Source organism: Corapipo altera, unplaced genomic scaffold, assembly GCF_003945725.1.
Source record: "Corapipo altera isolate COAL_440 unplaced genomic scaffold, ASM394572v1 94, whole genome shotgun sequence".
Classification (NCBI taxonomy): Eukaryota; Metazoa; Chordata; class Aves; order Passeriformes; family Pipridae; genus Corapipo; species Corapipo altera.
This window is the reverse complement of record NW_020884950.1, coordinates 2,666,987-2,693,548: the sequence shown is the minus strand read 5'-3', so window position 1 is coordinate 2,693,548 and position 26,562 is coordinate 2,666,987. Positions and strand designations below refer to the sequence as shown.

The following is a 26,562-nucleotide window of genomic DNA, read 5'->3' as shown; positions in this document are numbered from 1 at the left end:
GCTGTAGCTCCTTTTCTGCATTTTGGAAAACCCTCTTCCAAGAGAAGTACTCTTACTCCTTTCTAATGCTCACAGAGTTGCAGAAGAGCAATAGTAGGAAACTGATATAATGATTGGTTTTTTTCCTGCCTGTAGAGTTCAGGCTTTCAGTGTTACGTGTGATCTTCTTGGAACAAGCAAATTCAGGAAGTTCAGAAACTTCAAAAGACTGCGCTGTCCTAGGCTTTACTCATTCCTTGTATTTGGAGTGTCACAAATCGTATTTTAAAGAGGGAGTTTTTGATTCTACAGATGTTGATAGCACTTGCTTTTAGCTTTTTGAAGACTACTCAAAAAATAAATTAAAGTTTGAAAGCATGGTAACAAGTACTGTACCTTTAAGTGACTAATTTTCACAAATGACTTAAGAGAGAAAAGAAAGCCTGTGTTTCACGCTCCTCGTCGATCCAGCAGCAGGAGTGCTTGACTGGAAATATTACAGAGAATATAATTCTTTAACTATTTCTGTTAATTTTGCAGGAATATTGGATACCAATTAACTTGGCAGAGTTTTTACTGGTCTTGTTCTGGAGAACTGTTTGCTGAAGTCCCTAGTTCTTTTTGGTTTTATAGTACCTGGAAGTGCTGAGAATTAAATTGGCCTAATTGAAGGCAACCTCAGGAGAGTGTGTCTATAGATAGCAAATTATATTTCAATGTAGCTTTAGGTCATTTAATGTCTTCTTGTAAAGTGACTGTTCTGTTTCTATTTGTATGTAGGTCAGCCAGTGATTAATTCTGTTTTGTTGGATGGACCACTCTTCTGTTTCTTTGTGTTGAAGTGTTTGGAGCATTGTCTGTTTTCTGGGAAAAATCTGTTTTATTTCCAAATTGTTGCAGAGAAAAGCAGAAGCTGAAAGAGCTTTAATTACCTACTAAATATTTTACCTGCATAATGAATGTTTTGAGTCTTTTGGGTAGTTTTATCTTTCTTCATTTGACAGAGTACGAGATGCTAAATAATAGCTTGAGTATAATCCATTTTAATTCCTGGTGAAAACTGTGCAACTTTGTAGTCCCTCCAGGTTCTCAGTGATGTTTGCATACTTAGTCTTAATGTTTTGAGTGAAGTTTTATTTCCTTTGTTCTCTGTGTTACTCTACTTTCCAAATCTGCAATGGTTATTCTTTCACAGGAGTGTGACACAATTTACTGTGTGCAGTTGCTTGGATTTTCTATGTTCATATTCACCAATGAAGGGGAAAAAATTCCTTCTTATTAATGAAGTGATTAAATTGGAGAAGATCATAAGTGTCTGATATCCAGTTTATGTCCATCAGTGTCCCAAAGAACAAGATCAGTGTATATGCTTTGTTTTTTGTTTCTCTTTAATATCCTGTTAACTGTAAATTGATGTAATTTCTTTGTTATTAAGATGTTGACCCTTAACTGTGATAATCCCACGACACCTTAGTCACTTGTTACAAACTTCAGTCACTTTTTATGCTTTCTCCCATACTCTTTAGATAAGGTTTTGCACTACATATTTACCAAGTTGCCTTCTTTAAAATACTCTAAAACTCTTCTTTTGTTATGCATAAAGATTTGTGGTTGTTTTTTGTTTGTTTCAGGTTTGTGGGGTATTTTTTGTAATTTGTCATTGATATGTCTGTTCCCTTGCAGTCTTTCATATTTTCTACCTTCCTGTGTACTTGGATTACAAATTTTCTGGACAGCCTGGCCCTGGTTTTATTTTCATTAGAGTAGGGTTAGTCCATGTAACAGCACAGTCATGGGGTGGATTGATTTAGAAACTTAATTGCAGTTATCTTTAAAGTTGAGAAGAAAGCTACTGTTGCCTCCTCCTTAGCTCCAGGAATTGAATAAACTCCAGTGAAGAGGCATGTGCAATACATTAACATAAGTGGAACAGATAAATTAGTACCTTGTAAATATTTTGTGACTCCTCCAGAGGCAATGGAGGAGCAACCTGTCTTACCCCAAAGACTTCCCAATGTGAACTCTTGATTACATCAGAACTTACTGTGATTTAGTGGTGGCAGAACTTTATTGTTCCCCTGCTAAAGGCTGAGTTACTTCAGAATCTTCCTGGGAAAGTCCTTTCCTTGGCTTTTGGAGAGTTCATTATTCATTTATGCACTTAAAATTACAGGGTTCTGAGAATTTTCGAGAGTGATGCAAGCTTTAGAAATGCAGCTCCGGAGTGATTGCATAAGCAGGCTGGGTTGTTGCCTCTAAAGAGCAGCAGCTGGGAACTGCCAAAAGCAAAATTGTGAATTGTACCTTAGCTCATAAAGTTAACACTTCTGTTCCTGTCACTGCTTTTCTCTCAAGTTTTATTTACAGATTGCTGTGTTTATGCAAGTTCTTGCAGTGAGAGCTCTTATTGTTTTGTATGAGAGCTTATGGTTTCTCATCTACATGAGGTTCTGCTTTTCTCCTTCAAATAAGATTAATTTGTTAGTTTTCTATATGTGGCACAATCAATTCTCTGCCTCACCTTGTTTTAAAATCTCACTGTGTTTGTCTCTGGCACTGTTTATTTACTCTTGTCTACCTGACACTGCAAGCTCTATTAGGGAGATCATAAAATAGAACAGAAAATGTGAATAGTCACACATATTACAGAGGTAACTATTGAGTTAAGTTTAAAGTAATCTCGTTATTTTGGTTTTTATTATGTCTTCCTCAAACTCGTGTGAGGTTGTTTGTGGGGATAGATACATATCTATGAATGGTATTATCAGTGTAAGCTTTGACTTGGCTTCTTTTGTCCTCCAAAGTTAGGAAAAAGATTTTGCAGTAAAACTGTTTTTATCTCTGATCATACTTTCTTCTTAAGCAGCTTGGCAAACTGCTTTCTTTGGTGTTTCTACTGGATCTGTATGTCTTATTCTGTCTTGGATGACAATTTTTTTTTCTGGGAGACACCTTTTGTTTATCTGCTGCTACGTCAATAGTGTAGTGTGTCTGTATATCAAACCAAATATTTTATCACACCTTCAAGATCGTGCAAGTTTGGATTTTTGCTGAAAACTCAGCGGTTGTGAGTTCAGATAGGAAAAGCTGTGGCATTTATGTACAGGAATATAAACTATAAAATCCCTGCTGTAACTGGACAAACTTTATGGATTTCTTTTCAGTCCTGAACACTCGAAATTCAAAAAATTAAAAATTTAAATGAGTGGGGCTATTCTATTTGAATAAAATATTATATTTGAAATTGTTTTTATGTCTATGTTTCCTTTAATATTAATAAAGCCAAACAGTGTACTGAAGATAAAGGCTGAATCCTCTTATAATTACAGCCTTGATTCCTTTAGTTTTCCTGTCTGGTCGAGTCTTTGGCATCAGTACCCATCTCTGGTTTCAGGTTTGCTTCTTGCTTCGTTGGTTTAGGGCTTCCCTGTGATATCCTAGAATAGTTACTTGACTGTGATTGCCTTAAGCCATTAATATCTCACATTGGAGGAGCCCCGTGGACAGTGAAGGATTTAAATAAAGCATAGCAGAAGTGACTGGCCAACTGCCAGCCAGGGGACAAGTGGTTTCCCTTAAAATGACTGACAGAGCTTGAGCAGAGGCATGACTGGATTAGATGGTGACTAAGGAGTAAACTGCAGGCTTTTCCTAAGGCTTGTGCAGTCTTTCTTGCCTCCTGAGGGTGGACGTGGTGGAACCTGACGTACATGTGAGAGGGAAGAATCTTCTAAAGAATTATCACTTGTTTTCTTAGGAGCAAATGGAATAAGTATATCCAAAATAAAGATTGGTTTTTTTTTTAATTAAACTTTGTTTTAAATGTGGCAAAGGGAATTTTGACACCTACTCTGCATACTTGCAATGAACAACAATGTCAGAGTGCTGTCACAGCTTTAACCCGACTTGATCTCTGCTGTAATCCCAAATCCAGCAATCCCCTTTGCCTTGGTTCATTATCTCTGATGTCTGCAATTTAAATGCCATGTTGAAGAATTAGGTATTAATCTTTTTTTGAGTTCCTTCAGTACTGAAGGTCAGACTGTTTTCTTCAGAGGCAAGATTAACAAGTTTAGGCTGCTTTGGGGGTAACACATTTAAAACTTGAAATCTTCTCCTTTTTAAGGTAAGTTAAGAGAAACTGTGTTTAACTTTGGTTTTTTTCAGGCAAAATGCTCGTAGCCTTCCTTTATGTTTGCTGTTGATTAGCATTCAGGTGAGGTATTGAGTTAGAATATTAACAACAGCTGTAAGAACTTTTGTACTTCCATAGTTTTCACTTTTGAGTTAAGATCATACATGACAACTGAGCCCCGATACAAGTTAAGTGGTTTTTCAGAACTCTGATAAACTTTACAAGAAATGTAACTGAAAGTGTTGGGCAAAAAGTTATCGGGGTAAATTTTCAAGGGATAATGATGACAGTCATCTGCAGGTACAGGGGAGAACACAGTTTATCCTGTAGTCTCCAAAATGGAGACTGTATTCAAACATGAAGGTGGAATGGAAGAGTGGATTGGCAGTCTTATGTCACTGGTATTAAACAGCTAAGTGGAATTGTAACAGAGATGGTGAGGAGCTGTGGATGTATCATGCTAGAAAGTTGTATCCTCTTGAAAACTGTGCCTGCCAGAAAGTGGAAAATTCCTCTACCTCTTCAAAGGAAACCTTGATTGGACGATAATGTGTTAACTAATTACAATGTTTGTTTTTAATCCCAAATGAAACTTGTATGTTTTTTCCAGCTCTTTTAGATGATTTTTTTGTTCAAAGATAAAAGATTATTAGACTCCTCAAGCATTTGACACTTCAGTTATTACATTTTCTGGGCCATTAAAAACATGCTTTTCGGTTTTTCAGCTCCTGTGGGATCAAGGTTTGGCTAATGTTTGTGTACGTGAAGAAAAAGTAGAGGAGAGCAGGTTAGCAATCCCTTGGCAAATTAAGATTTGAAAAATTACATTTTTGTGTTAAGGTGCAGGAATTAGATGATGGCAGTTTTCAGTTTCTCTCTATTTGACACTCTTGGTTTAGAATCTTCAACATAGGGAGCTTCAAAGATGGGGCTACAGCTGAGTCAGATAAGTTAAATCATTACTGAAATTTCTAGATGAAATAAAGGAGCCTTCCTGCAACCTTTTTTCCTCGTGCCCTATGTTTTTTTCCAGTTACCAGTCATAGTTGATACATAATAGCCAATATGTACCAAAACCACTTGGAATAACTTAGAAGCAAGTTCAACGGGGTTTTTTTTGTTTGTTTTGGTTTTTTTCCTTTGTGTGTGTGGGGAGTTTTTTTAGGGTGCATCCTAAAGCTTGGTGACTGTTGAATCCTTTATCTCTGTATAGCCAGGGACCTCTTAACAGCTCAAAGGAAGGTACAAAATAATCATCGAATAATTAAGGTTGGCAAAGCTGTCCAAGATCATCAAGTCCAGCCTTTGAGTGAACACCACCATGCCCACTGATCCATATTGCAAGATACCGCAAAGTGCCACATCCGTTCGCTTTTTTGAACACTTTCCAGGACGGTGACTCCACCACATCCCTGGGGAGCCTGTTCCGATGTTTAACCACTCTTTCAGTGAAGAAGTTGTTCCTGTTACCTGACTTGGGCCTCCTCTGTGCAACTTGAGGCTGTTTCCCCTATCTATCCCTCGTTGCCTGGGAGAAAAGACTGACCCCCACCTGGCTACAACCTCCTTCCCAGGGGTTGTAGAGAGTGATAAGATCATCCCTGAGCCTCCTTTTCTCCAGGCTAAACAACTCCAGCTCCCTCATGTGCTCCTCATAGGAGCTGTGCTCCATACCCTTCACCAGCTTTGTTGTCCTTCTCTGAACTCGCTCCAGCATCTCAATGCCCTTCTTGAAGTGAGGGGCCCAAAAGTGAGCACAGGATTGCTCAGTGCAGCCTCACCAGTGCTGAGTACAGGTGACAATCACTGCCCTAGTCCCACTGGCCACACTGTTTTTGATACAGGCCAGGATGCCATTGGCCTTTTTGGCCTCCTGGGCTCATGTTCATCCACTGTTGACCAGCACCCCCAGGTTCTTTTTCTCTGGGCACTTTCCAGCCACTCTGCCCCCAGCCTGGAGCGCTGTGTGGAGTTGTTGTGACACAAGTGCAGGACCCACCTGGCACTTGGCCTTATTGAACCTCACACCATTGGCCTTGGCCCATTGCTCCAGCCTGTCCAGATGCCTCTGCAGAACCTTCTTACCTTCCAGCAGATTGACACTCCCACCCTACTCAGTTTAGTCTGCAAACTGAGGGTGTGCTCAATCTTTTCATCCAGATCAATCACAAAGATATTAAATACAACTTGCCCCAAAACTGATCCCCAGGGAACACCACTAGTGATCAACCTTCAGCTGTAACTCCATTCCCCACCACTCTCTGGGCTCGGCCATCCAGACAGTTTTTTACCTGGTGAACAGTGCACCCATGAGCAGGCAGTTCTTCCAAGAGAACTGGGGAAACAGTGTCAAAGGCTTTGTCTGAAGTCCAGGTAAACAACACCCACAGCCTTTTCCTCATCCACCAGGTGAGTCAGCCTGTCATAGGAAGAGGTGAGGCCGGTCAAGCAGGACCTGCCTGTCATGAACCCCTGCTGACTGGGCCCGATTCCCCTGGTTGTCCTGTGTCATTGCACCCAAGATAATCTAAGTATCAAGATTTAAGGTCAATACATAAATTTCATAGTTTGTTCTTGTTGCTATATCTTGTCTTCAGTGGTCCAGGAGAAAATAACTGTAATCCACTGCTGCAATGTACACCTTGTTGCTGGTTGATTAAAGAATTAAAGAAACAAATGGTGGATAATCTTCCATAAAAATGCTGTTCATTCCTTTGTAAGCAGACCATTGCAAGATTTATTTGGTGAAGACCATATTCTGTATTTCTTTCATGACCCAATGCCATTCTGTGAATTCAGTGTATGATGGAAGTTCTAGCTGTCAGAGTTGTGTTAATAATAAAAATCAGTGATTTTAATAGTAGTTTTTACTCAAAGAAGTGCAGAGGAGCACAACTCTTTGTAAAGAAATGCCTGAATCCTTTACTGTCACACTTGTGGTCTGTGCTACTTGCCTGGTACCATTACTGTTGCCTCTTTGTTTTTCTTCCTTGTATTTTCTTTCCTTATTTATTTACTTTTCTTTAATCCCTTACTTTTCTGGATAACCTACAAGAATTCCTTGCTTGTTTTTATCCAGTTTAATTCGGTCTGTTGCACATGTCTGCAACTGAATGTTCACACCAAAGGGTAACAAGGTGCCCAGATTTGACAGTCCATTGCCAGAAACTATTTTGGACTTTTGGACAGTCAAGGTGGTGGCTAGAAAATGTCATGGGATTCCTCCACAGCTTTGGTTGCAGCAATTAATGGAGTATATGCAGAGCTGAAGTGGTGAACACTGTGTACTTGTGGAGACTCAATAAATTGTCATCTGAGTTGGATTCAACTTGTAAGCCTTGCCTCTTAAACTGCTGTCGTGGTATCCTTGCTTCAGGATGAATGGATTTGTTGGTGACCTGGAAATATAATGTAAGACTGGCAAGTGTAGTACAGCATACTGCTAGGAGATATTTAATTTTGGAACTTACTGAATGTGAGGTGAGTGTCAGGCATTTTTATCTATTTCTTTAATTCCTTTTTTAGGTCATGATCTTAGAAACTTAGAAACTAGGCTGAGAATTTGGGGTCAACAATGAAACTGTTACTGCTCTAAAGTTGCTTGGAACTTCCACAGGCCTTCTAATGTAATACCCTCTCATTTCTTGGCTTCACTTAATTCTTTTGCATCACAATATTTTAACATTTGTATGATCGTAAGAAACTGAGAGGTGGATTTATTTTCTTTGTATTTGAGTAGAAGTCTTGTGCTGGAGAGCTGCTAATTCCAAGGAGGAAGTGTTTGGGAGAGTTGCTCTCTCTGTGCCTGAATACTTTTTTGCCAAGTGAGTACCTAGTAGTTGCTTCACATAAAACAATATAGAAGTCACCAAGTTGTTTTAATGTTACTTTCTAAATTTTGGCAGTTAGTCTGCACTATTATCAGCTCTTATATTAAGTCCAGTCTTGTTTTTGGGTAACTGTTGGAATATCCCAGTTCTTAGCAGATTTCTGTAGTGTCTGTAATAAAAAGCCTAAAGGGTGACTTAATTACTCCACGTCAGACACAAATGCCAAGTTCCCGAGCGATCTTATCGCTGACATCTCCTTTACAAGTTTCCTTTTGTAATGTATAAATTGGATATTCCTGTTAAATAACTGGAAGATGATCAGTGACATGTTTTTCTTGATTCACAGACTCCTCTTGGGCTGACACAACTTCTCTGTATTGGGTAGTTTGTTTGAGTGTGGGGGTTTTTTTCTTCTAATTAGATTTAACAAAAGGAGGCCAAGTATAAGATATTAATACTGTTTCTGAACAGGGTAGATAAGTGTTTTTCTTGCTGGTTTTTTCCACTCAAATCTTATTCTTGCTTTTCTTGTTTTAAACTGTATTTCTTGTGGTGTCTACAGAAACTTTGGGTATGTCTTTCATCTGTGCTTTGGTAAACTCCTTTTAGGCTTTAATTGTTCTGGTAAGTCACATATGAAATGTATAAATTACAGTAGGTGAGATCTTGCATATTTTTGTGACCAACATTAATTCAGAAATTCTAATAATAAAGTGTCTTAAAGCCTCCTGGGCTTTGTGTGAAATTCATTTTAAACCAGTGTGGATGCATCTCTGGATCTGTCTGTGGCATGTTCTATTCATGCAAAAGTGTTGTAGAGCTTGTTAACATATACCATCCTTTCTAGTTTGCCAACTTGCCTGCTGTTTGTTGATGAAGGATACAGTGCCAGCCTCTGACAGCCAAAGCTCTACTAACACGTTAAACAATGATCATTTACAAAAACCCCAAACCAAACCCAAACTCTTCACCAAGCTGGCAGTTCCTCATTGTTAAAGCTTTGTGAAAATGGCAATGCATGGAAAATGAGCTCGAAGGAGGACGAGGAGGAGGAAGAATTCTCTGCAACAGGTAATTTTCATCAATCATTAATTTTGATGGTATGGGAAAGAATGAGAAAAGATGGAGAAGCATTTGATGTGTTTGTGGAACGGGGAGAAGGGTCTTATGCATAGGCTCTTCTTAAATATTGACTGCCAGCTTCTTCCATCTCTTCTTAACACTTCCATTCTCTTCTAGTTGTGGAAGCGGATGTTGGAAACCAGCTTTTTGTGTAACTTGAGAGTTGAGCTGATTATCTCGATAATGCCCCCAGCTGACATGGCTTGGTTAACTGCTTCACTTGCCCGCTGTAGTTTCTTTCTTGTGATAACAAAGATAATTAGTAGGGTAGAAGGTGTAGGAGCAGATGCACAAAGCACAACATACAAGAGTTGCTGACACCCCATGAGATGCCCCTGCACCAAATACACAAATGCAGAAACATCTGGTGCAGAGGTGTGACAAGGCAGTTTGCGTGTTTAAGGCCATTTACAAGGATGAGCTTTGTCACTGCAGAAAGGAGTAAATCTTGGACTACTCCTGTACGTGCACTCAACAGATTAGAGACCACTCTTGCCCCTTGTTGAATTAATTCATTGTCTGACTGTGGAAACAAATAGGAATCTTTGAAACAATGTAACTTTTTAAGCTGTCCGGGAGTTAATTTTCATTTGTAGTCACTCACAAACCCCCACTGGAGAACTAAATTTGAGATTAGTCCTAAGGTGACATTGTGGCTTGCTGACATTCAAACACAATTTCTGCTTATATAAAAGCAGAAAACTAATTGAAGGCTGACACTGTAATTTAAGTCTCTGAACTACTGACAAAAAGATGTGCATCATGCAGAGAAGTAACATACAATCAAACAGACCTAGAAACAGTGTTGTACTAATGTATGCTGAAGAACTGCTTTGCAGTGGCATGTCTTACTGTGTACAAACTGTTCTGTATAAGCAGCTTCAGCTAAGAATTGAGGCTCTGTTGGTAATTTTGCTAATTGCTAATTTCCTTTTTTATTTTCTATCCACAGATCATGTCTTTCACTAAGAGGAAACTTGTCAAGATAATTGCCCTTAACTATCGTACCTTGGAGGAGCACGTACAAAACTGATCTTAAGAAGAGAGAGTGATTCGTATTTGAAATAACTGCCAGGGAAAGAAAAATCAAGAAACACATTTTTGAGAATAAACTACAGAAGAAATAAAGACTTAAGTCTGTTAAGAGGCTATCTTTAATCAGTCAAAAGGCACAGCTGGTGAAAGGAGAAAAGAGTACTTAGCTGAGAAGAAAATTGCAAAGAACACTTTTGTTCTTAAAGGAACACATTACGTGTCATGCAGACTTCTGAACTACTTTAGTGATGTGTTCTGACTTCTCTCTGGGAAACAGGTGTTTCTGCAGTATTCAGAACTGGGTCAGCCTTCTGTTAGTAAGTTTTGGCCTGTTCCTTGATCTGTGTTTATTTCTATCTACAAGTCGTGATTTTGCGGCTGTTTAAGTAGGAATAACTCATCGGGCTCTAACAGCATGCAAGAAAATTGCAAGACTATTCTAAAAGGATAAGGCTATTCAAAGTATCTGTAATGTTCCAGCCCCTTGTTCTAATGGGGCAGGTGGAGAGAAGAGCAGCAGTCTGGTGGTGATGCCCAGATGCCGCTGAGGAAGGCGTGTTTTACACTAGGCGTAGGTGCCAAGTAAATCTGTTGTGGAGTGTTGACGCTGTAAAAGCTGCATTTCTTCAACAAACCATGTGTCACTCATTTCTAAATGTGCTGATATGCTGTATAGGAGAGGATAATCTGACTTTGTGTGAGGTATACTAGATGTATCTGGTAGGAAACACTGATTTTATAATGAGGTTTTAAAATTGACGATCTTATGAGTTGTATCAGAACCTTTTGTATAAATCAACTACTTTATCAGAGATAAAATGACATCTTCAGACATTTTACAGTGGCTTTGTCTTTATAGAGTATCGTTATCTGTAAACTATTAAAATAAAGTTTCAGTGCAGTGTTATTTTACTGAATAAGGTGTATAATTATGGTTATGTTTTGCAGTAACTGTCAAATTCTGTTAGTGCGTCTAATCACTGTATTTTTCAGCATTCTTTAGAATGCTGTCTCAGCCTAGGGTTAAACTTGGGTAATTCTTTTAATTAAAACTGTTCAGATGAAAATGTGTACCTGGTTTCTTTCCCTTTTCTTAAAGGGCTCTTTAGGTACTTGATGAAGTCTCGTAGCGGTGTTTCCCTCCCTGCTTTCATAACATGTTAATGTGGTTGTAGCTCTAACCTTCCATTTTACTTACTCCCTACTACTCTTAAACAATTCTTTTTTCTTGAGCAACAAAGTACTGAGCCTACATAGTGCTTGTGTTTAAGGGCTTATCTTCTGTCTCATGTGTACACAGATTGATTGTATTTGGGGACAAGTGACCTTCTTGTACAGCTACTCAGAATATGATGAAAAATTCCTGCCCCCAAGACTAAATAATTCATCTTCATCTCTGAAGATCAAGACTTTGGTATAGAGCAACACCTTTGTGTTTGTCCAGGTCACAGCTGTGCAAACAGGAATCTTGGCATGAATAGCTCAGATATTTGCACCAAAAAAACCTGCAACCAGCAGCTTTTTAAGTTTTAGTAGACTTCTGGATCCTTCTGTCAAGATGAAAATTCAGCACATCAGTGCCAGGTAACTACTTTTTAAAATACTTTATTTAAGTACTATGTGGCAAATATTGAATAATCCTGTAATTTTTACATTGTCATTTACTAGATTTTTCTGCTTTTTTAGGTATCCAAGATCCAGCCCTGGATAGGTAAGTATTCTTAACACTTTTTTTTAGCAGTAACTTATTTCACAGAAAAGCTAAGCTGAAGTTTATTTCACTTTTTTCTCTGCTCTCCAAATATTTTTTAGGCTACTCCATTTATATAACTTGATTATGGCTTAGCATGTACATCTAGATGCATAGTGAGGCTCCTTATAAATGTTACACTTAGTTCATGAACTGAAAATGATTCCCCTTTTTTCATTTTTTCCTGCTCAGTTTTCAAAAGCATTTTATGTTTATTTAGGCAGATTGATTGATTACTAGAAATTAACTTTTCCCAACACCTGAACAAGGATGTAAATGCCCAGAACAGTCTTCTAATATAATTATGATTGTTTATTTGTGTGCATGTGCATAAATGCACTGGTTTTAATTCAACTTTCTCCTTTAATTTGCAGCCTTCCAGTCTGGTGTTTTTCTTGCCTCTTCATGACCTCGTGTCTTGAGCAGCCTAGCTGGATCCCCTGGTTCCTGTTTCTTTTTGTTTCAAAATTCTGCTTTTCCCCCATTTTAAATCCCCTACCCTTTCATATTCACATACAGACACTTGCCTTTTGCTGTCTGTTTTGGTCTTTGCTGTTTTTCCTGAGACTTTGGTTGGGTTCCATCCAAGATTTTCCATGTGACACTGTTCTCCTGGATTCCCTGCAGAACACCTCAGTCATGCTTCTGAATTTTTAGGGACCTGATGGTCCTCATCTACATTTCTTGTTCTTCTACTTTGTCTTGCTCTGAGTAGGCATTGGGGAAGAAGTTAAGGCTATATCTGTTGCTGCTCTTCTTATAAAGAAAATGCATGAACTTTTTTAAGGAAGCTACAGAGCTTGTGGATTGTGGGGGATAAGCAAAGTGAAAGTGTACTGGAGGTAAAAAATTGCTAACACCCCCCCCTCCCAGCAACATATCTCCTCTCAGACATGTTTAGATTCACGAGATGTTTGTTCTGCCCCTCTCTGTCCTAATTAGGAAATGCAGCCTCATGCTTCCAGGCTAAATGTAGTTCTTCCCTTTTTTTTCCTCTTCTGTCAAGTAATCTCTCTTTCTGTTCAATTTTGTATTATTTTGATGAGCAAGTGCTCAGCTGTGGAATCCCTTGTGCTCTACACTGTGAGAGAATCACTGCTGAATAGAACATGTCTTAGACTCATCTGAAATATGTTTTGTTTTCTTATGTAAAACGCTCCCTTAAAAAGATTTTTTTTTTTAAATGGTTATGAATCCCTTCAGGTATCTGGTCACTCCCTTGCTAATGGTTTCAAACAAGTCATTAAGTATGTGTGTATTGTGATCTCTGGCTGAAAGTGAACCATTTGGGGGAAAATACCAACTTTTAGTGTCTTTTGGCGTTCATGTGTCAGCAGTTCATGTTGATTTCAGTGTGTGCAAATTTCAAGTGTTGGTACTCTCAAAGTTTTAATTTTTTGTGCTATTGCTGTGTTGTAGTTTAGCAAGGATTAAAAATCATAGTTTGACTTTCCATTCGGCTACAAAACAGGAACATATTAACATAGTACATTACAAAAATAATTAAATGTAAAGCTGTTATGTCAGAATTTCTGGTCATGTAAAACACTTCTTTTACTTCATTCTTCCTGTGTGAATCCTTTTTGGGGGGAATGGGCATGTGGCTCAGGGGAAAAAATATGGTACACTTTTCTTGTGGTAATTGAGTATGATTTGTCATCAGAATTCATAAGGACATGTCTGTTTCTATGTAGAAAATAGTAAAGCAGGCTTTGTGAAGGTTTGAAATTAAATATTTTTAAGTTCAAAAGTAGCATTTGCTCAGTATATGTGTTTGTTTTTTGAGTTTAGAATATGAGATTGAAGTTCTTACTGTAATTGTGTGCACTGACATTTTCATGGGAATTCTCATCTGGGAGATCTCTCAATGGTTTCGTATTTCTTTGTATGTTTTGGTAACATAGATCTATCCAAATAAAACACTGTCCAAGGCTGGTGGGTCTAAAAGATATATCTTTTAAGAACAATGTAACTTATATTGCCCGAGACCTTTACAGTGCTGAAACTTTAAATAGTTCCTCAAAGCTAATTTGGGAATAATTGCAACTTTGTTCTGTTTTTCTTGTTGTGTTTCAGGGAAATGAGGCAAGCTACCCCTTGGAAATGTGCTCACACTGTAAGTTTTTTTTGCTTGCTAACATTGTAATGTTAGATGGAGATGGATATGTACAGCTGTCATGTATGTTATGCAGTTTATTTACTAACTGAAAGAGTAAAAGGGTTAAAGATACCTTTGGAAGTGATACAGCTTTTGCTGTTCAATTGTATACTCAAAAATCAGTCCATCTTTAAAATAAAAATCACTTAAAGTGGTTTTTTTGGTTGGTTTTTTGTTTGGTTGGTTTTTGTTTGGTTTTGTTTGTTTGTTTATTTTGCGTTTTGTTTTGTTTTGTTTTTTGTTTTCCATTAGAATATGAAACAAACTTCTGATGGTTCCGATGTCTGTAGGGTGAAGTGTTATAACTGGTAGTTTCAACCCCTGGGGCTTTTCCATCAGTCCTGGTGCCAGTTCCTCAGAGATGTGGAGCAGCTCGTGTTGCAGTCAGTACTGTGTTAGGAGTGAAGTATGTTGTATGGTGCCTAAACTGGCTTTGTGCCCTGAGAGGAGAGAGAGGTTGAGACTAAAAGAACAGTTTTTTCCTGTGTATGCTTGCAACCAGGCAGGTGGGTGAGAAGCCACTTGGTGTTACTTGCTTTTGGCCATGTGAGAATAAAGTTCATTGCTCCCTCTCATGGGGTTTAGTCCACCCTGTAAAAATAACAAAGTATTTCTTGCCTAAGGCTGACCAAAGAAAGGGTTGTCTTGTGAAATGTCCCTGTGGTGTTATGCTAAGGGCACCTATTCTTAGCTGCTTTTTCCCTTGAATGATTTTCTTCAACCCTAAAACATGTGTAGACCTGTGTCTGCATCTTGTTGGACCACTTGATAAAATTCCTCATCTTGGGTGAATCAGATTTTGTTTTTAAACAGGGAAATTCAAGATAGGGACTGTTTCCTAGATTGATTTCACAGTGCTCATCATAACTGACCTCAAGCCATTACATGAAATAAATAATCACTGGGGAGTCTTTGTCTAAATACATTTTTTCAGAGAAATGAGGCTTTAGCTGGTAATTTGCGAGTCCTCTATGCCTGATACATATAATTTGAGTCATCAGTTTGTAAACACTTGAGAATCTTTGTCCACAGCAGTGCATGGCTGTGATATGCTCCCAGTATTACTATTTTGTTAAATATGGATATGTGATTGGAGTTTCATTTTTGATGAAGACTTCTGTAGTGTTTTCATATGTATCAATCTTAGATTACTGCTCCATTGGTTTCTGAAGAGGGTTTTTTTTTCAGCTAGTCATGTCTCTACCAGAGTTGTAAGTAGTGTGTTGCCATCATTAACTTCTGATTCTAGACCAAGCTGTATTTGTTGGTAGCAACTGGCAGCCTAAAGGTTTATTACTGAGCTTGTTTGCCTCTATTTATTGCAGAAAAAGTGAGGATTTTTGCATTATATACTGTGGTTAAAATGTGTGTTGAGTATATGGTTGTTTAGATCATGGGAGACATCAGAAATCTATTTATGCTGTTTGCGTGGTGGCATTGGTTTATAATCTCTGCTTTGGTGGTGCACTTGCTGCTTTGGTGTCTTGTTTTATAAGAATAATTTTGTGTTTAAGTTACATGAAGCAAATTCAGGATACCACGCAGAGGACGCACACCGTTGAATAGTCAAATATATTCTTTATCCTTTCATTTTTAAAACATTAGTTCTTTTCAGTGGGTGAATTAGTTGTTGGATTCCTTAAGATGATTTGGTTTTGTTTCTCTACTGTGCCGTGTCCCAGAAATTACTAAAAACCTAGTGCTGTTTGACATGGTGAAAATTTGATGTGAAATTCGATGTCAAATTATCCACAAGCAAATATTATCATAACAAAAAGATGTGGAGAAAACTACTTTGTAGTAGAGTAAAAAATACTTTTCAGTATAGTATTTTTGGTATAAACACTATATTGTATTGTGGTTTGATTTTTAGGATAAGGAGACTAGTATCTCTTTTCTAACTTAGGAAATTGTAAATGACACATCTGAAGTCATGAAAAGGATTAGGCCAGCTGTGTGTAAGCATATACAAGACAAGTGGTTGAATGTGTTCTCAAGGGCGTCATCTTTTTGAAATCCGATCTCCAAGACTGAAATGGCTGACTTGGTTGCTGCTCTGAAACGTTATATTCGTGAATCAGATGAGACTGTAGATAGGGGTGAGAGTTTTGCTGAAGGTCTGTTTTATTTTGAGATCTCTGCGATCCATTCTTATGAGAAGAAATTAACCTGGAAACATTTAAAATTAATTTCAGAACATGTTTTTTTTACAAAAAATATTTCCCCCAATACCTTAGCAATATTCTTGTTTATAATGATCTCATGTTTGAAGAATACGTGGAAATTGGGCTCTCTGTGACCACACTCTGGTCTGGTTTTTGTTAGTTAAAACTTTGAGCCAGTATTTTAAGAGTATCTGAAAAATCAGCTTTTTAAATAGAGGTTTAAACATTTAGGTAAACACTTAGATTCTAGAAGTGCTCAACACCTCCTTCCTAAGAGATGTACAGCCTTTCTAAGGTCTGGACCCTTTGCAGATGGCTCTGTGTGTGTCGTGTACTCTGCAGCAAAGGATGCACCGTGTTTCTTAATACATAAACAATTATCCTGCCAAAGCATCACTTGAATGCAGGAGATTTCAGAGTTCTGTATTTTTATGGATGCCCCATCCCCTGAAAGTGTTCAAGGCCAGGCTGGATGGGGCTCTGAGCAACCATGGCAGGGGAGTTGGAACTAGAGGATCTTTAAGGTGCTTTCCAACCCAAACCATTTTATAATTCTGTGATTTTTAAGGCATCCTTTACTTTTGACTCTCACATTAACAGGAAGCTAGTTTTCTACCTTTGCCTTGACTAGAAAAAATATCATTAAATTTTTCTTTCGGACTACATTTTTCAACATAGAGCACACTGAAACTGGCTTTTAATGAAGCTTTTTGAGTTGCCACTTGGCTGGTTTTTAGAATCCTATCTGAGCATCAGTTATGTGCCTAGCAATTTGAAACAATTGTTTTAAAACATAACATATCATCCTCTGCTGTTGTGTTGGGGGAGGGAGTGGGGTACTCAGTGTAGATCAACATATTAGAAAGTGAACAACTGGGAGATAAAGCTCCTGCACTAAAGTGGGAGTTAGGCAGAGCACTTGCATGTAGTTTCTTGGAAGCATTGGAGTCCTTACATTTTAACCTGATTCATCACATTTTTAGATGTATGCAAATGAATTCAAGATACGAAGCAGGTGTTGGCTCTAGAATTTTAATACTTGGATGAAAGAGGAATGAATCTTTTGAAAGTACCAATAGCTCTAACAAAAATTCCTTAAAACTGTTTTAACCCTCCCACACACCCCTTTTGTTGATTTACAAGGTGAAGGAAACTCAAAATTGATTAGGAAAAAAACATAAACAATTCTGTGTGTTTTAAAACAGTGAATATAATTTGATGTTTCAGCAGGGCTACCAACAAGGCCTTTTAAAGAAAACCACTTAGCAGCTATTATTTCCAGCCACGTGTTAAGTTTGTGAGGTCAGGCATCAGTGCCGAGCTGATGGGATACTGTCCGATTCCACGGAAAAGCGTAGGAAGCACACACAGAGCCAAGTGTCAGCTGGTGAGCACAGCACTGAAAAGGCCAACTCGAGTGTGAGGGAGGGGGGAACACTCACTGCGGCCAGAGCTCGGGGTAGCTCCGACCTCGGGGATGAGTCACCGGCAAACTCTGCCTCAAACAATGTAAACAAAGCTTGAGCCTCCTCATTTTGCTCCGTGGTGTTATCGCCCCTTTTACCCAACCACGGATTTGGACTGCCTTGGATTTTCCCTGGTGTTTTCATCTCTGTCCTGTTCTCCTGAGCTTGTCTTGTAAAATTCTGTCTGCTACTGCCACCATCAGTCCTTCCAGCTCAGAAACCTTCCCTGGATCTGAACTGTGTCGTGCATTTCCAGCAGAGCTTGAGGGTGTTTGTGTGGGCACTGGGTTCTCTGCAAGGAGCCTGCAGAGAAGAAGGAAAGTCTGTTTTGTTCATACACTGGAAATTTAATTCAGTGCTCTCTTCTTCAGTGAGAGCTATGTGGAATTTTAAGCAAGTCTGTTGATAAATACCAAAGAAAAAGGGGTCTTGTAAAAAGAGGCACATCTATCATAGATGAAGACCGTTGTATATATGTGCATTCTGGGAGATAATCTCAACAAAAAATGAAAAGGATATTATTGAAATCTGCTGGTATACATACTGTTTTCCTTTTAAAAAGCCAAAGGAGAACAAAGAAACAAACACTAAATCCCAGAAAACCTACGTAATTTTTAGGTAAATTCAGCCTAAGCAGGGGGAGTCAGCAGAAATAAAGGCTGTGAACTGAAGGAAGAATAGACAGAAACTACGCAAATTTAAGTCATATTGTACTGTAATGCATTCATCCCTTATTTTATATTCATATTCTTTCATTTCTTTAAGCTGTTTTATGAAGACAAAGATGCTACTGAAATACAAATTTTTTTCAAGTGTATAAGCTTTTTAAAATTCAGCTTGTGGAAAGGATTTAGCAGTAGGTGAGGTGCTTGCAATATATTTAAGGAAAATAATTAAATTCTGATATAAAATCTTCAGGCAGTCAGTTATGAAACACTGCATCTGCAGATGTTTATCCATATATGTTCATTATGAACAGAGGTTTTTATGCTCATGAACTATTAAAGAAATTTTTCCTATTCCTGTAATTACTTTGCTTTTTCATTATTTCCTCCTTCAAGTACTGTCATCCGTGGTGTGTCATTTGCCAGAGACAAAACATTGGAAGAGTTTGCTGTTTGGTCAGCTTTTGGCAGAGATACTAATTTTTTCAGTACTGCTCTTTGACTTGTTATTTTCCCCCTCCCCAAGAGTAGAACCTCTCTCAGTAGAACCTCTCCAGTGCAGGCAAACCCTTTGCTTGAACGTTTCAAGGTTTGGAATGAGAAATTTATAAACCCCTTTCCAGGAGAAGCTGCTGCTAAATATCTGTACTTGGACTGTGTATCGCAGTTGAACTGGTACAAGCTATGAAATTGGATGTGTTTATACGTGGAGGAAGAGTAATTAGCATTTTCAAAGTATCAGGACTCTTTACTTTCCTAATTTAGGCAGCTGTTGCTTTGTTAGTTCAGCAGAACATTAAACGTTCTTGAGAAACATTCTTACGTGCCTCTCCAACCTCTTCCCCTTCCCGTCGTCTGATTGTTATCTTTATCATCCCTGATCTTGAAGGCCCTGACTACAGTCTTTAGAACAAAAAAATAAATCCATGTTTTATCTGCTTTTAAGTGTTGCTGGTTTGTAAATTTAAGTACCTGGCTAATTGCAAATGCAAGGCTGGTTAACCCAGCAGTGGTTCTTGTGCCCTGCAGATGTTGGCAGAGATTGTCCCAACAGCATTGATTGTTATCATTGCGTGTGGTGGATCAGTTTCTGAATGTCCCAATCAGATGTTCTTTTTGAAAATTCATATTGGTAGGTCCTGCTAGAGATAACATTAGCTCGAGATAAAATACCTTTCTGACAACAGTTTGTTTTCTTAGCACATCTTGTGTGGGAGATCTTGTGATGGCAGAGTTGACCCTGTCTGTCTTTTGTGCCAGCTCCTGCCAATTTAAACTGTAGCAGTGTTTGAGTGACTTGTATGTGTGATAATTAGCTCCACTTCATAGCAGGACATTGACAGAACTCTGGGTCTCACTTTGAGTTTTTGCTTATATATTTGTGAGGGAAAATAGCATGGACTTGAGCTCCCAAAGCAGGAAATGTAACTGGTGTTGTGAAATAAGACTTGCTTTAATGCTGCTTCTGGGTTGTGAGAAAATGGTGCTATCTAATAACTGCTGGTCTGCAGCCCTGCCTCAGGCAGCTGCTTCTTTACATCCTGATTTGTAAAAATATCATTACTGTGTTTTGATGTTTAGGATTTTTTTTTCAGTGTAATTTAGAAATGTTTCAGAACTTGCAGTTTATTAACTCATTCGTTTTTGTTACAAGGGAGAAGAGATCCAGCTGTGTTAATGCTTCTGTCATTTTTCTGCATTGTGACTCTCTGAAATTGAAGAACAATGAAGTATTTCAGGTTGCTTAGGAGGCTTTAGCACTGACTGAAATAGAAAGATTTAGTCTTTCTATTAATATTGGAAATGAGATTCCACTGATTTTGTAGGACGATGACAGTGCATTATATACACCATAGGTAGTACTTCCAGTTTACTGTTTAGTTGTTTTAAAATGAAGTAATATAGGTATAAATGATATTTATTCAAACACTCATTTTACATTGGAAGATGTATTTACAAACGTAGTGCGACAAGCCACCCTTAATATTTTTATGCTTTTGCAAGTGCTTGTGCTGTGAGGATTTTTTTAGGATATCAACTCTTCCTATGGGAGTTGCAAACCTGGAGTAGAGCTTGCAGTAAGAATGGTTCTCCCTTTCACAGCTTCACAAGGTGCTGGCTTTGTATAAAACTGGGATAGGTCCACTAACTGTCCAGTGGCAGGACTGGGAGTGAGGGTGGATAGAGCCTACCAGTGCCAAGACTGACTCCCATTTAGTTTTAGGAGTCTGAGGAAGAATGGAAACAAAGGAGTTTCTGTGAGCAGAAGCAGAAGTTGGCAAATACCTTCAGTGTATCTGCGAGAGGAAGCATTTTGTGCTGTTGGAACTCCTAAAATTGCCAGTGGAACTCTACTTTGCCATTCCCTTCTAATACTGCCTTCTGTTAGTCACATGATTATGTTCTACATGCAGGTTACCATGTGGTGCTCCAGCTCCTCTGGTGTGATCTGGAGGGTTCCTGTGTAGCTGAGCCATGTGCTTTTGCCCCTGCAGTGTTGTGCTGCTCAGGGCACACCTTCAGTCATGTTCGAGGCTTCTGAGCAAACTGGGGCTACAAGGGAAGTTTCACTGCAGTTGAGAGGTTAATTAATTGAAATAGCACACAGGGAACTGAGGAAAGCAGGTCATGTTTAGTCTTATTTTTATAGCCCTAGAGGCAGAATCAGATCTGTCACTTGCTGGCACAGCAAAGGGAAGATTGTTCTGGGACTATCGACCCTTTTTTGCCCTCTGCCTCTGCAGTTGCAAGCAGTAACCAAGCCTGACTTGACTGCAGAATGTCAGAATTTACTACTCAGGCAAAATAAGTCTTGACAGAAAATCATGTGCTTCTGGACCTGGTGTGCTCTCTGCCTTTCATTCTGCAGTAGTGCAGTTGGGAGGATCTCTGGATTTGCGTCTCATTCGTTTTAGACAAGGATATCAAGGAGTTGAAATGAAGCTGGTTGCTGTTTTGATCTTTGAATCAGCTGCGGTTTCCAAACATCCAGCTCTGCATCTTGGCTGACCTTATGTAGAAAGACTCAGAGCTGTTTGGCTTTATGCAAAAGCCTAAGAAGATATTAATGTGATGTGAAGTGGATCAGGTGGTGATATGTGCCTTGTAAAAGTGAAGATACAATTTTTGTTACTATTGGACCAAAAACACTAAATGGAGCTAAGAAATATTGAGGAGGCCACTCATGTTAGAGAGACAATTGGTCGGGGGAATTTGCCAGCCTGGGATTCTGTGAGGTGTGTTTGCTGTGGTTTGCTGTGTGCTGATCTCTTCCTAGGGCTTCCTAAGGACCTTAGTTCCTCCTTCATAGCCAAACATGGTGAGCAACAGCTGAACTAACCTGAGTCTCATAAATCAAGCTGCTGATAGGATATTTTCAGGTTGTTATGGGCAAAGTTTTTCCAGTTTTTCAGCAGCAGCAAAGTACAAGATTCTTTTTGGTTGTTTTTACGGATTCACAAATTTAGTGTATCCCTGGCAAAATCAGATGTGTAAAGTAGAGTACTGGGTATATGGTTGAACTGAAATTCTCCATAAATTTGAAGAGGATAGATGAAGAGGTAGTGCTGCAGAACCTGAATTGACTTTAATTTCTGAGACAAAAAAAATAGCTGTATGCAGGTCATGGCTGCAGGTGTATCTGTTTCCTGTTTGAGATGGAGAGAAAAAAATATCTTAGGCCTGTCAGAGGGATGTTTTGTGTAGGTGAGTCAACTGGTCAACAGTGGGAATGTGTTAGCGTGCTCAACTTATCACATAACCCAGGAAATCTCACCTTTGCTGTGCTGAAGAAGCACTGATTTTGCTAATAAGTTGAATATAATTGTCTTTCTAACATCTTATGTTAGTCTAGTGTAAAGGTAATGCTAGCTCCTTCAGAGAACACTCATTCTCTTCTTTAATTTCTTCATACCTGTTATTTGTTAGAGCTGTCTGATTAAGAACTTACTAAGCATCCTAAATCCTTCAAAATGTTGTGTCAGCATGTGGTATTCAGTGAGTCACAGACCTAACTGTATTATGGCTGGTGCAGGGAGGAAAAAAGGTAAGGCTTATTTAAAATAAAATGGTAAGGCTTGTGTTTGTCTTCAGAATTTTATGTTATCTTTACTGCCTTCCCTGAGAGTGTTTAACAGTTGTAATAAAGTAGGAGAAAATCTTGTAGGAAAGCAATTAAACGTGTGTTGTGTTTAACTGCTAAGGGTTTACTGAAGCCTTTCTGAGAATAAGTGTGGGGTTGTTTTTCATTTCAGTTGATGCTGATGAGATAAAACGACTAGGAAAGAGGTTTAAGAAGCTTGATTTGGACAACTCTGGTTCTCTGAGCGTGGAAGAGTTCATGTCTTTACCTGAATTGCAACAGAACCCGTTAGTACAGCGAGTAATAGATATATTTGACACGGATGGCAATGGAGAAGTGGACTTCAAAGGTAAGGCACAGTGCTCTGTGACAGGGGGTGGCACTTTAACAGAACCTCCTGGAGCTTCAGAACACTCCAGTTTTTCTTCAGCTGAGAAAGGAGGGGTGAAGAAAACTTATTAATCCAAATAAGGTGCTAATTCCTCGTGGAACTAAATACCAGTAGAACTAGTTTCTCTGGTGCATTAGGGCACTCCTGAATGAAGTGCTTAAAAGAGCAGATTGTATAGTAATAGCTTTCAAGGTCATGCTGATTTAGGGCTACTCATTAAATATCTCTTAAAGTGCTTTAGTTCAGACTCTTAATTGTGATGCTGTCTGAAAAAGGTGGGGTAGGCTGTGTAAGTGGTGTGTCTGTGCATTAGTTGTACTTATCCAAATGAAATCTGTCCTTAGTTGGAGCATTTAGAAAATAGAAAGGGGCCCAGAATTTTCTGTTCATGCTTCTTTTATAGGATTCTTTTTAGGTAGATCTTAAAACACTTCAAGTAAAAAAACAAAAGTTTTGATTTAGTACATTGCTCAAAATTTTAGACTTAATTTAAATATTCATGATTAAAAGGGCCAGCAGGTTATAATTTTCATTACTAGTTTGTTAAAACAGCCTCTGACCCTTAGAAGTGATAATATTTGTAACTTCTATTCAAGCTAATACTCGGTATCTCTTGTTGCACATGACTGGAAAAGGTAAATTTCTTGAGTTTTTTTTTAATTGCAGAAAGTTCTTTAATCTCATTTATAGTGACAGGCTGACATTTTAAATAAAATATTAACATACAAGAGCTGCTAACCTTTGCAAACCCCCTCAAATTTCTACAGGGATTAACTACAGGGTAACTGGAATGTTGAGTTTTGATCAAAAGCAGTCATTGTGGTATGGAACTATTCAAAATCTCCTTGTGAAAAAATAGGCAGTGATGAAAGATGATGCTTTATTGTCTGTGACATTGAGCTGTGATTAATACAATTATCAAGAGCTGCTATACTTGGGAGGGAACAGGAAGTTGTCAAAATCAATTTTCTTTTTACCCTATTTCTTAGAGAAAAGTATTTTTTTACCTATTTCTTGTAGAGCAGCTTTCAATTTTAGTGTAATTCTTTATTTGGGAAATTAGTTTTGAGAGGAGCTGTACAATTAAAATCCCCGATGGAGTGGATTTAGTAGAGAACTTGGAGTTTTCTGTCAGCTTCTTCTGTGAAAGTCCAGCAACAAAATTACTAAAATTCTGGTGTAACCAAGTCTATTCAGTGAACACAATATTGCATTTGGGGTACTTCCCACTAAAGAATATTAAAGTATCAAAGTATGTGGACACTTAGGTGTCACAAGGTAGACAATATTTTGAAGATTTTATGGTAATTTAAATTCTTTGAACAATTTCTAAAAATTTCTGAATGTTGATTTCCTTGATTTATTAAATACTACACTTTTGTATGTGTTTTTCTTGCATTATTTAGAATTTATAGAAGGAGTCTCCCAGTTCAGTGTCAAAGGAGATAAAGAACAGAAGTTGAGGTGTAAGTATTTTAATTTTTCCTTAACAAAAATTTTTTGATCCTCAAAAACTATAGTTGTTAGGTAAGATTGAGAAATCATCAAATCTGGATTCTTGTAAAGAGTGAGAAATCTTTCATGAAGGTAGACTGTAAGATTTTTGCACAGTTTGTAATTTTTTTTTGTGTGGAGATTTGCCACACTCTTTTCTGCAGGGAAGATTGGAGGAGGTTGCCTTTTGATGAACTTTTGATGAACAGTAACTGAAGTTGCTTCCTGTTTAAAAAAAAAAATTAATTTAAGAATAGCTTGCTACAGAATTTTGTGAACTATATGCTTTGCTTTATAGGGCCTAAGAGTAATATTCCAATTTTTGCTACTACTGTAGAAAAGCATTAAATTGATGTTTCAGAACTGCATCTCAGCATCCAAACTTTTGAAGTAGAAAAGGAGTAGGTTCTGTCATACATGTAGCTTCCAATAACTAAGACTGAAATGTTTAAAAATAAATCCAGTCTTGATGCCAAATTGTTTGCAGCGGAGGAACCAGGTAGGATTTTGATTCATCTGTTTCCTGGAAGGTTGTAATTTTTTCTACTTGCAAATGAGCTGCTGCTTGGGTGCTTTACTTGTGGTGGTGGTGATTTTCCTGTTTGATTTTAATGGAATCCTTGTACTGCTGGTGCCTAAAACAATTTCAGTTGATATTTCTGAAGTGAGTATATTGCTCTTTTCTGACCACATTTGTCACTGAATGTTTTTTATACATATATATATATATTTTTTTTTTATTTCTGCAGTTGCTTTTCGCATTTATGATATGGACAAAGATGGCTATATCTCAAACGGGGAGCTCTTCCAGGTGCTGAAGATGATGGTTGGGAACAATCTCAAAGACACTCAGTTACAGCAAATTGTAGATAAAACCATAATTAATGCAGATAAGGATGGTGATGGAAGAATATCCTTTGAAGAATTCTGTGCTGTAAGTAACTTCTAAAGAAAACTCGTGTCATTTATAGGGAGAGGAGCCCCTCAACTGCTGCTCCTGAAAAAGGGCAGACAGTTGAAAGGTGCATTTTAAGAACTTTGGGGTTTACAGAGCAGAATACATGAATGTACCACATGAGACTTGAAATGGTTGATTTTCACCCATGTGGCATATTTATTTAATTATTTGACAGCAAGTTTTAAATTCTTTCTTCAGAAAAAGGAAATGAATCTTGAACATTTGCAAATTGCAACAATGAGCGTTTAGACATTAATTTGAAATGAATGTTAATGAATATACACCTCGTAACACAGTTTGGGAATTGCTTTTTTTTCCTACTCTTTGAATTTACAACTTCAGTTCAAACATAACTTTTTCATACTCAATGTGAGTTCTAAAAAAGAGGGGGGGAAATCTGCCATCCCTCCAACTATTAAAGCAAAAGGGTTCTATTGGTGGCACATTTGAGGTTTTTTTAAGTTATTTTTCTGACATCATGTAAAAAACACATAGTCATCTGCAAAGATCTCAGAGTCACAGCCTGCAGAGACCTGGATTACTGCATTATCTGTTTTCTTGCACTGGGTTATTGTCTTCCAGCCATCCATCAAGTGATGTTGCCTTTTGTCCTTGGGCTTCTGCCCAGGTTTCCTGTCTTGTGCTACTGTTAGGTTTTCTTCTTTCTTTGAATTTCATCAGTTTTTGTTGACCTGACAAGAGGCTTTTCACTTTTATAACCTCTTATCCTCTTGTTCTTGCATTTTACCTCCTCTGAACCTTGTGCCATCTGTCTGCAAAAATACATTTTCATTTATTGCATTTGGCAGGTACCATTTGGCTTTTGAGTTTCGTTCACACGTTGTAAGACGTTCCTCTGACATGGCACCTTTCCTTCTCCCTTTGCATTGCATGGATCACACCCTCATGAACACTGGTTATTTTTTTCTGGGTGTGTGCAGTTCTGTCAGAAATCCTACTGCTGTTCCTACGACCCTTTGCTACTCATGGAATGATGCACAGTTTTATAGGGAGTTTTAGAAGTCTAGTGAGCATTTTATTTAACATGCAGAAAAACAGTGCACGGTCAGAATATGAGCTGAGGAGGAATGCCAAAATGGTGTCATTTACACTGGTTTTCAGGTCTTTGAGTGTGTAAATTGTGCTCATATTGAACGACTTTGGTTTGTACATAATTCATTTCTGTCCCTCACAGTACTTGTGAAATGTAAATCAGTGTGGAGAGGCCAGGGAAGTACTGTCATTATGATTGACCTGAATGCATCTATTGAATGTGTTCTTTGTACGTTGCTAACTTTCAATTCTCATGTCTCTGAACCTTATTTTTCTCCCA

At 38.2% G+C, this 26,562-nt stretch overlaps 1 protein-coding gene and 1 long non-coding RNA gene across 3 annotated transcripts in view; one reads left to right on the top strand and one right to left on the bottom strand.

The window, feature by feature from the left end:
• Positions 1-26,562, top strand: part of PPP3R1 (protein phosphatase 3 regulatory subunit B, alpha) — a 39,510-nt gene that overhangs the window by 10,780 nt on the left and 2,168 nt on the right. The window contains exons 1-6 of one of the 2 annotated variants that reach the window (XM_027663077.1): positions 11,594-11,685; positions 11,788-11,812; positions 13,928-13,967; positions 22,559-22,735; positions 24,184-24,243; positions 25,021-25,205. In XM_027663077.1, coding sequence (XP_027518878.1) covers positions 13,955-13,967; positions 22,559-22,735; positions 24,184-24,243; positions 25,021-25,205 — 435 coding nt within the window. In that variant the 5' untranslated portion in view covers positions 11,594-11,685; positions 11,788-11,812; positions 13,928-13,954. Of the gene's footprint in view, positions 1-11,593; positions 11,686-11,787; positions 11,813-13,927; positions 13,968-22,558; positions 22,736-24,183; positions 24,244-25,020; positions 25,206-26,562 lie in introns of those variants that run through there. The other variant, XM_027663076.1, reaches the window with a different exon arrangement.
• LOC113956455 lies at positions 155-26,556 on the bottom strand. Its single transcript, XR_003530859.1, has 3 exons — positions 26,214-26,556; positions 3,881-3,884; positions 155-166 (listed from the first exon to the last, which is right to left on the bottom strand). It is a non-coding gene; the product is annotated as an uncharacterized LOC113956455 (long non-coding RNA).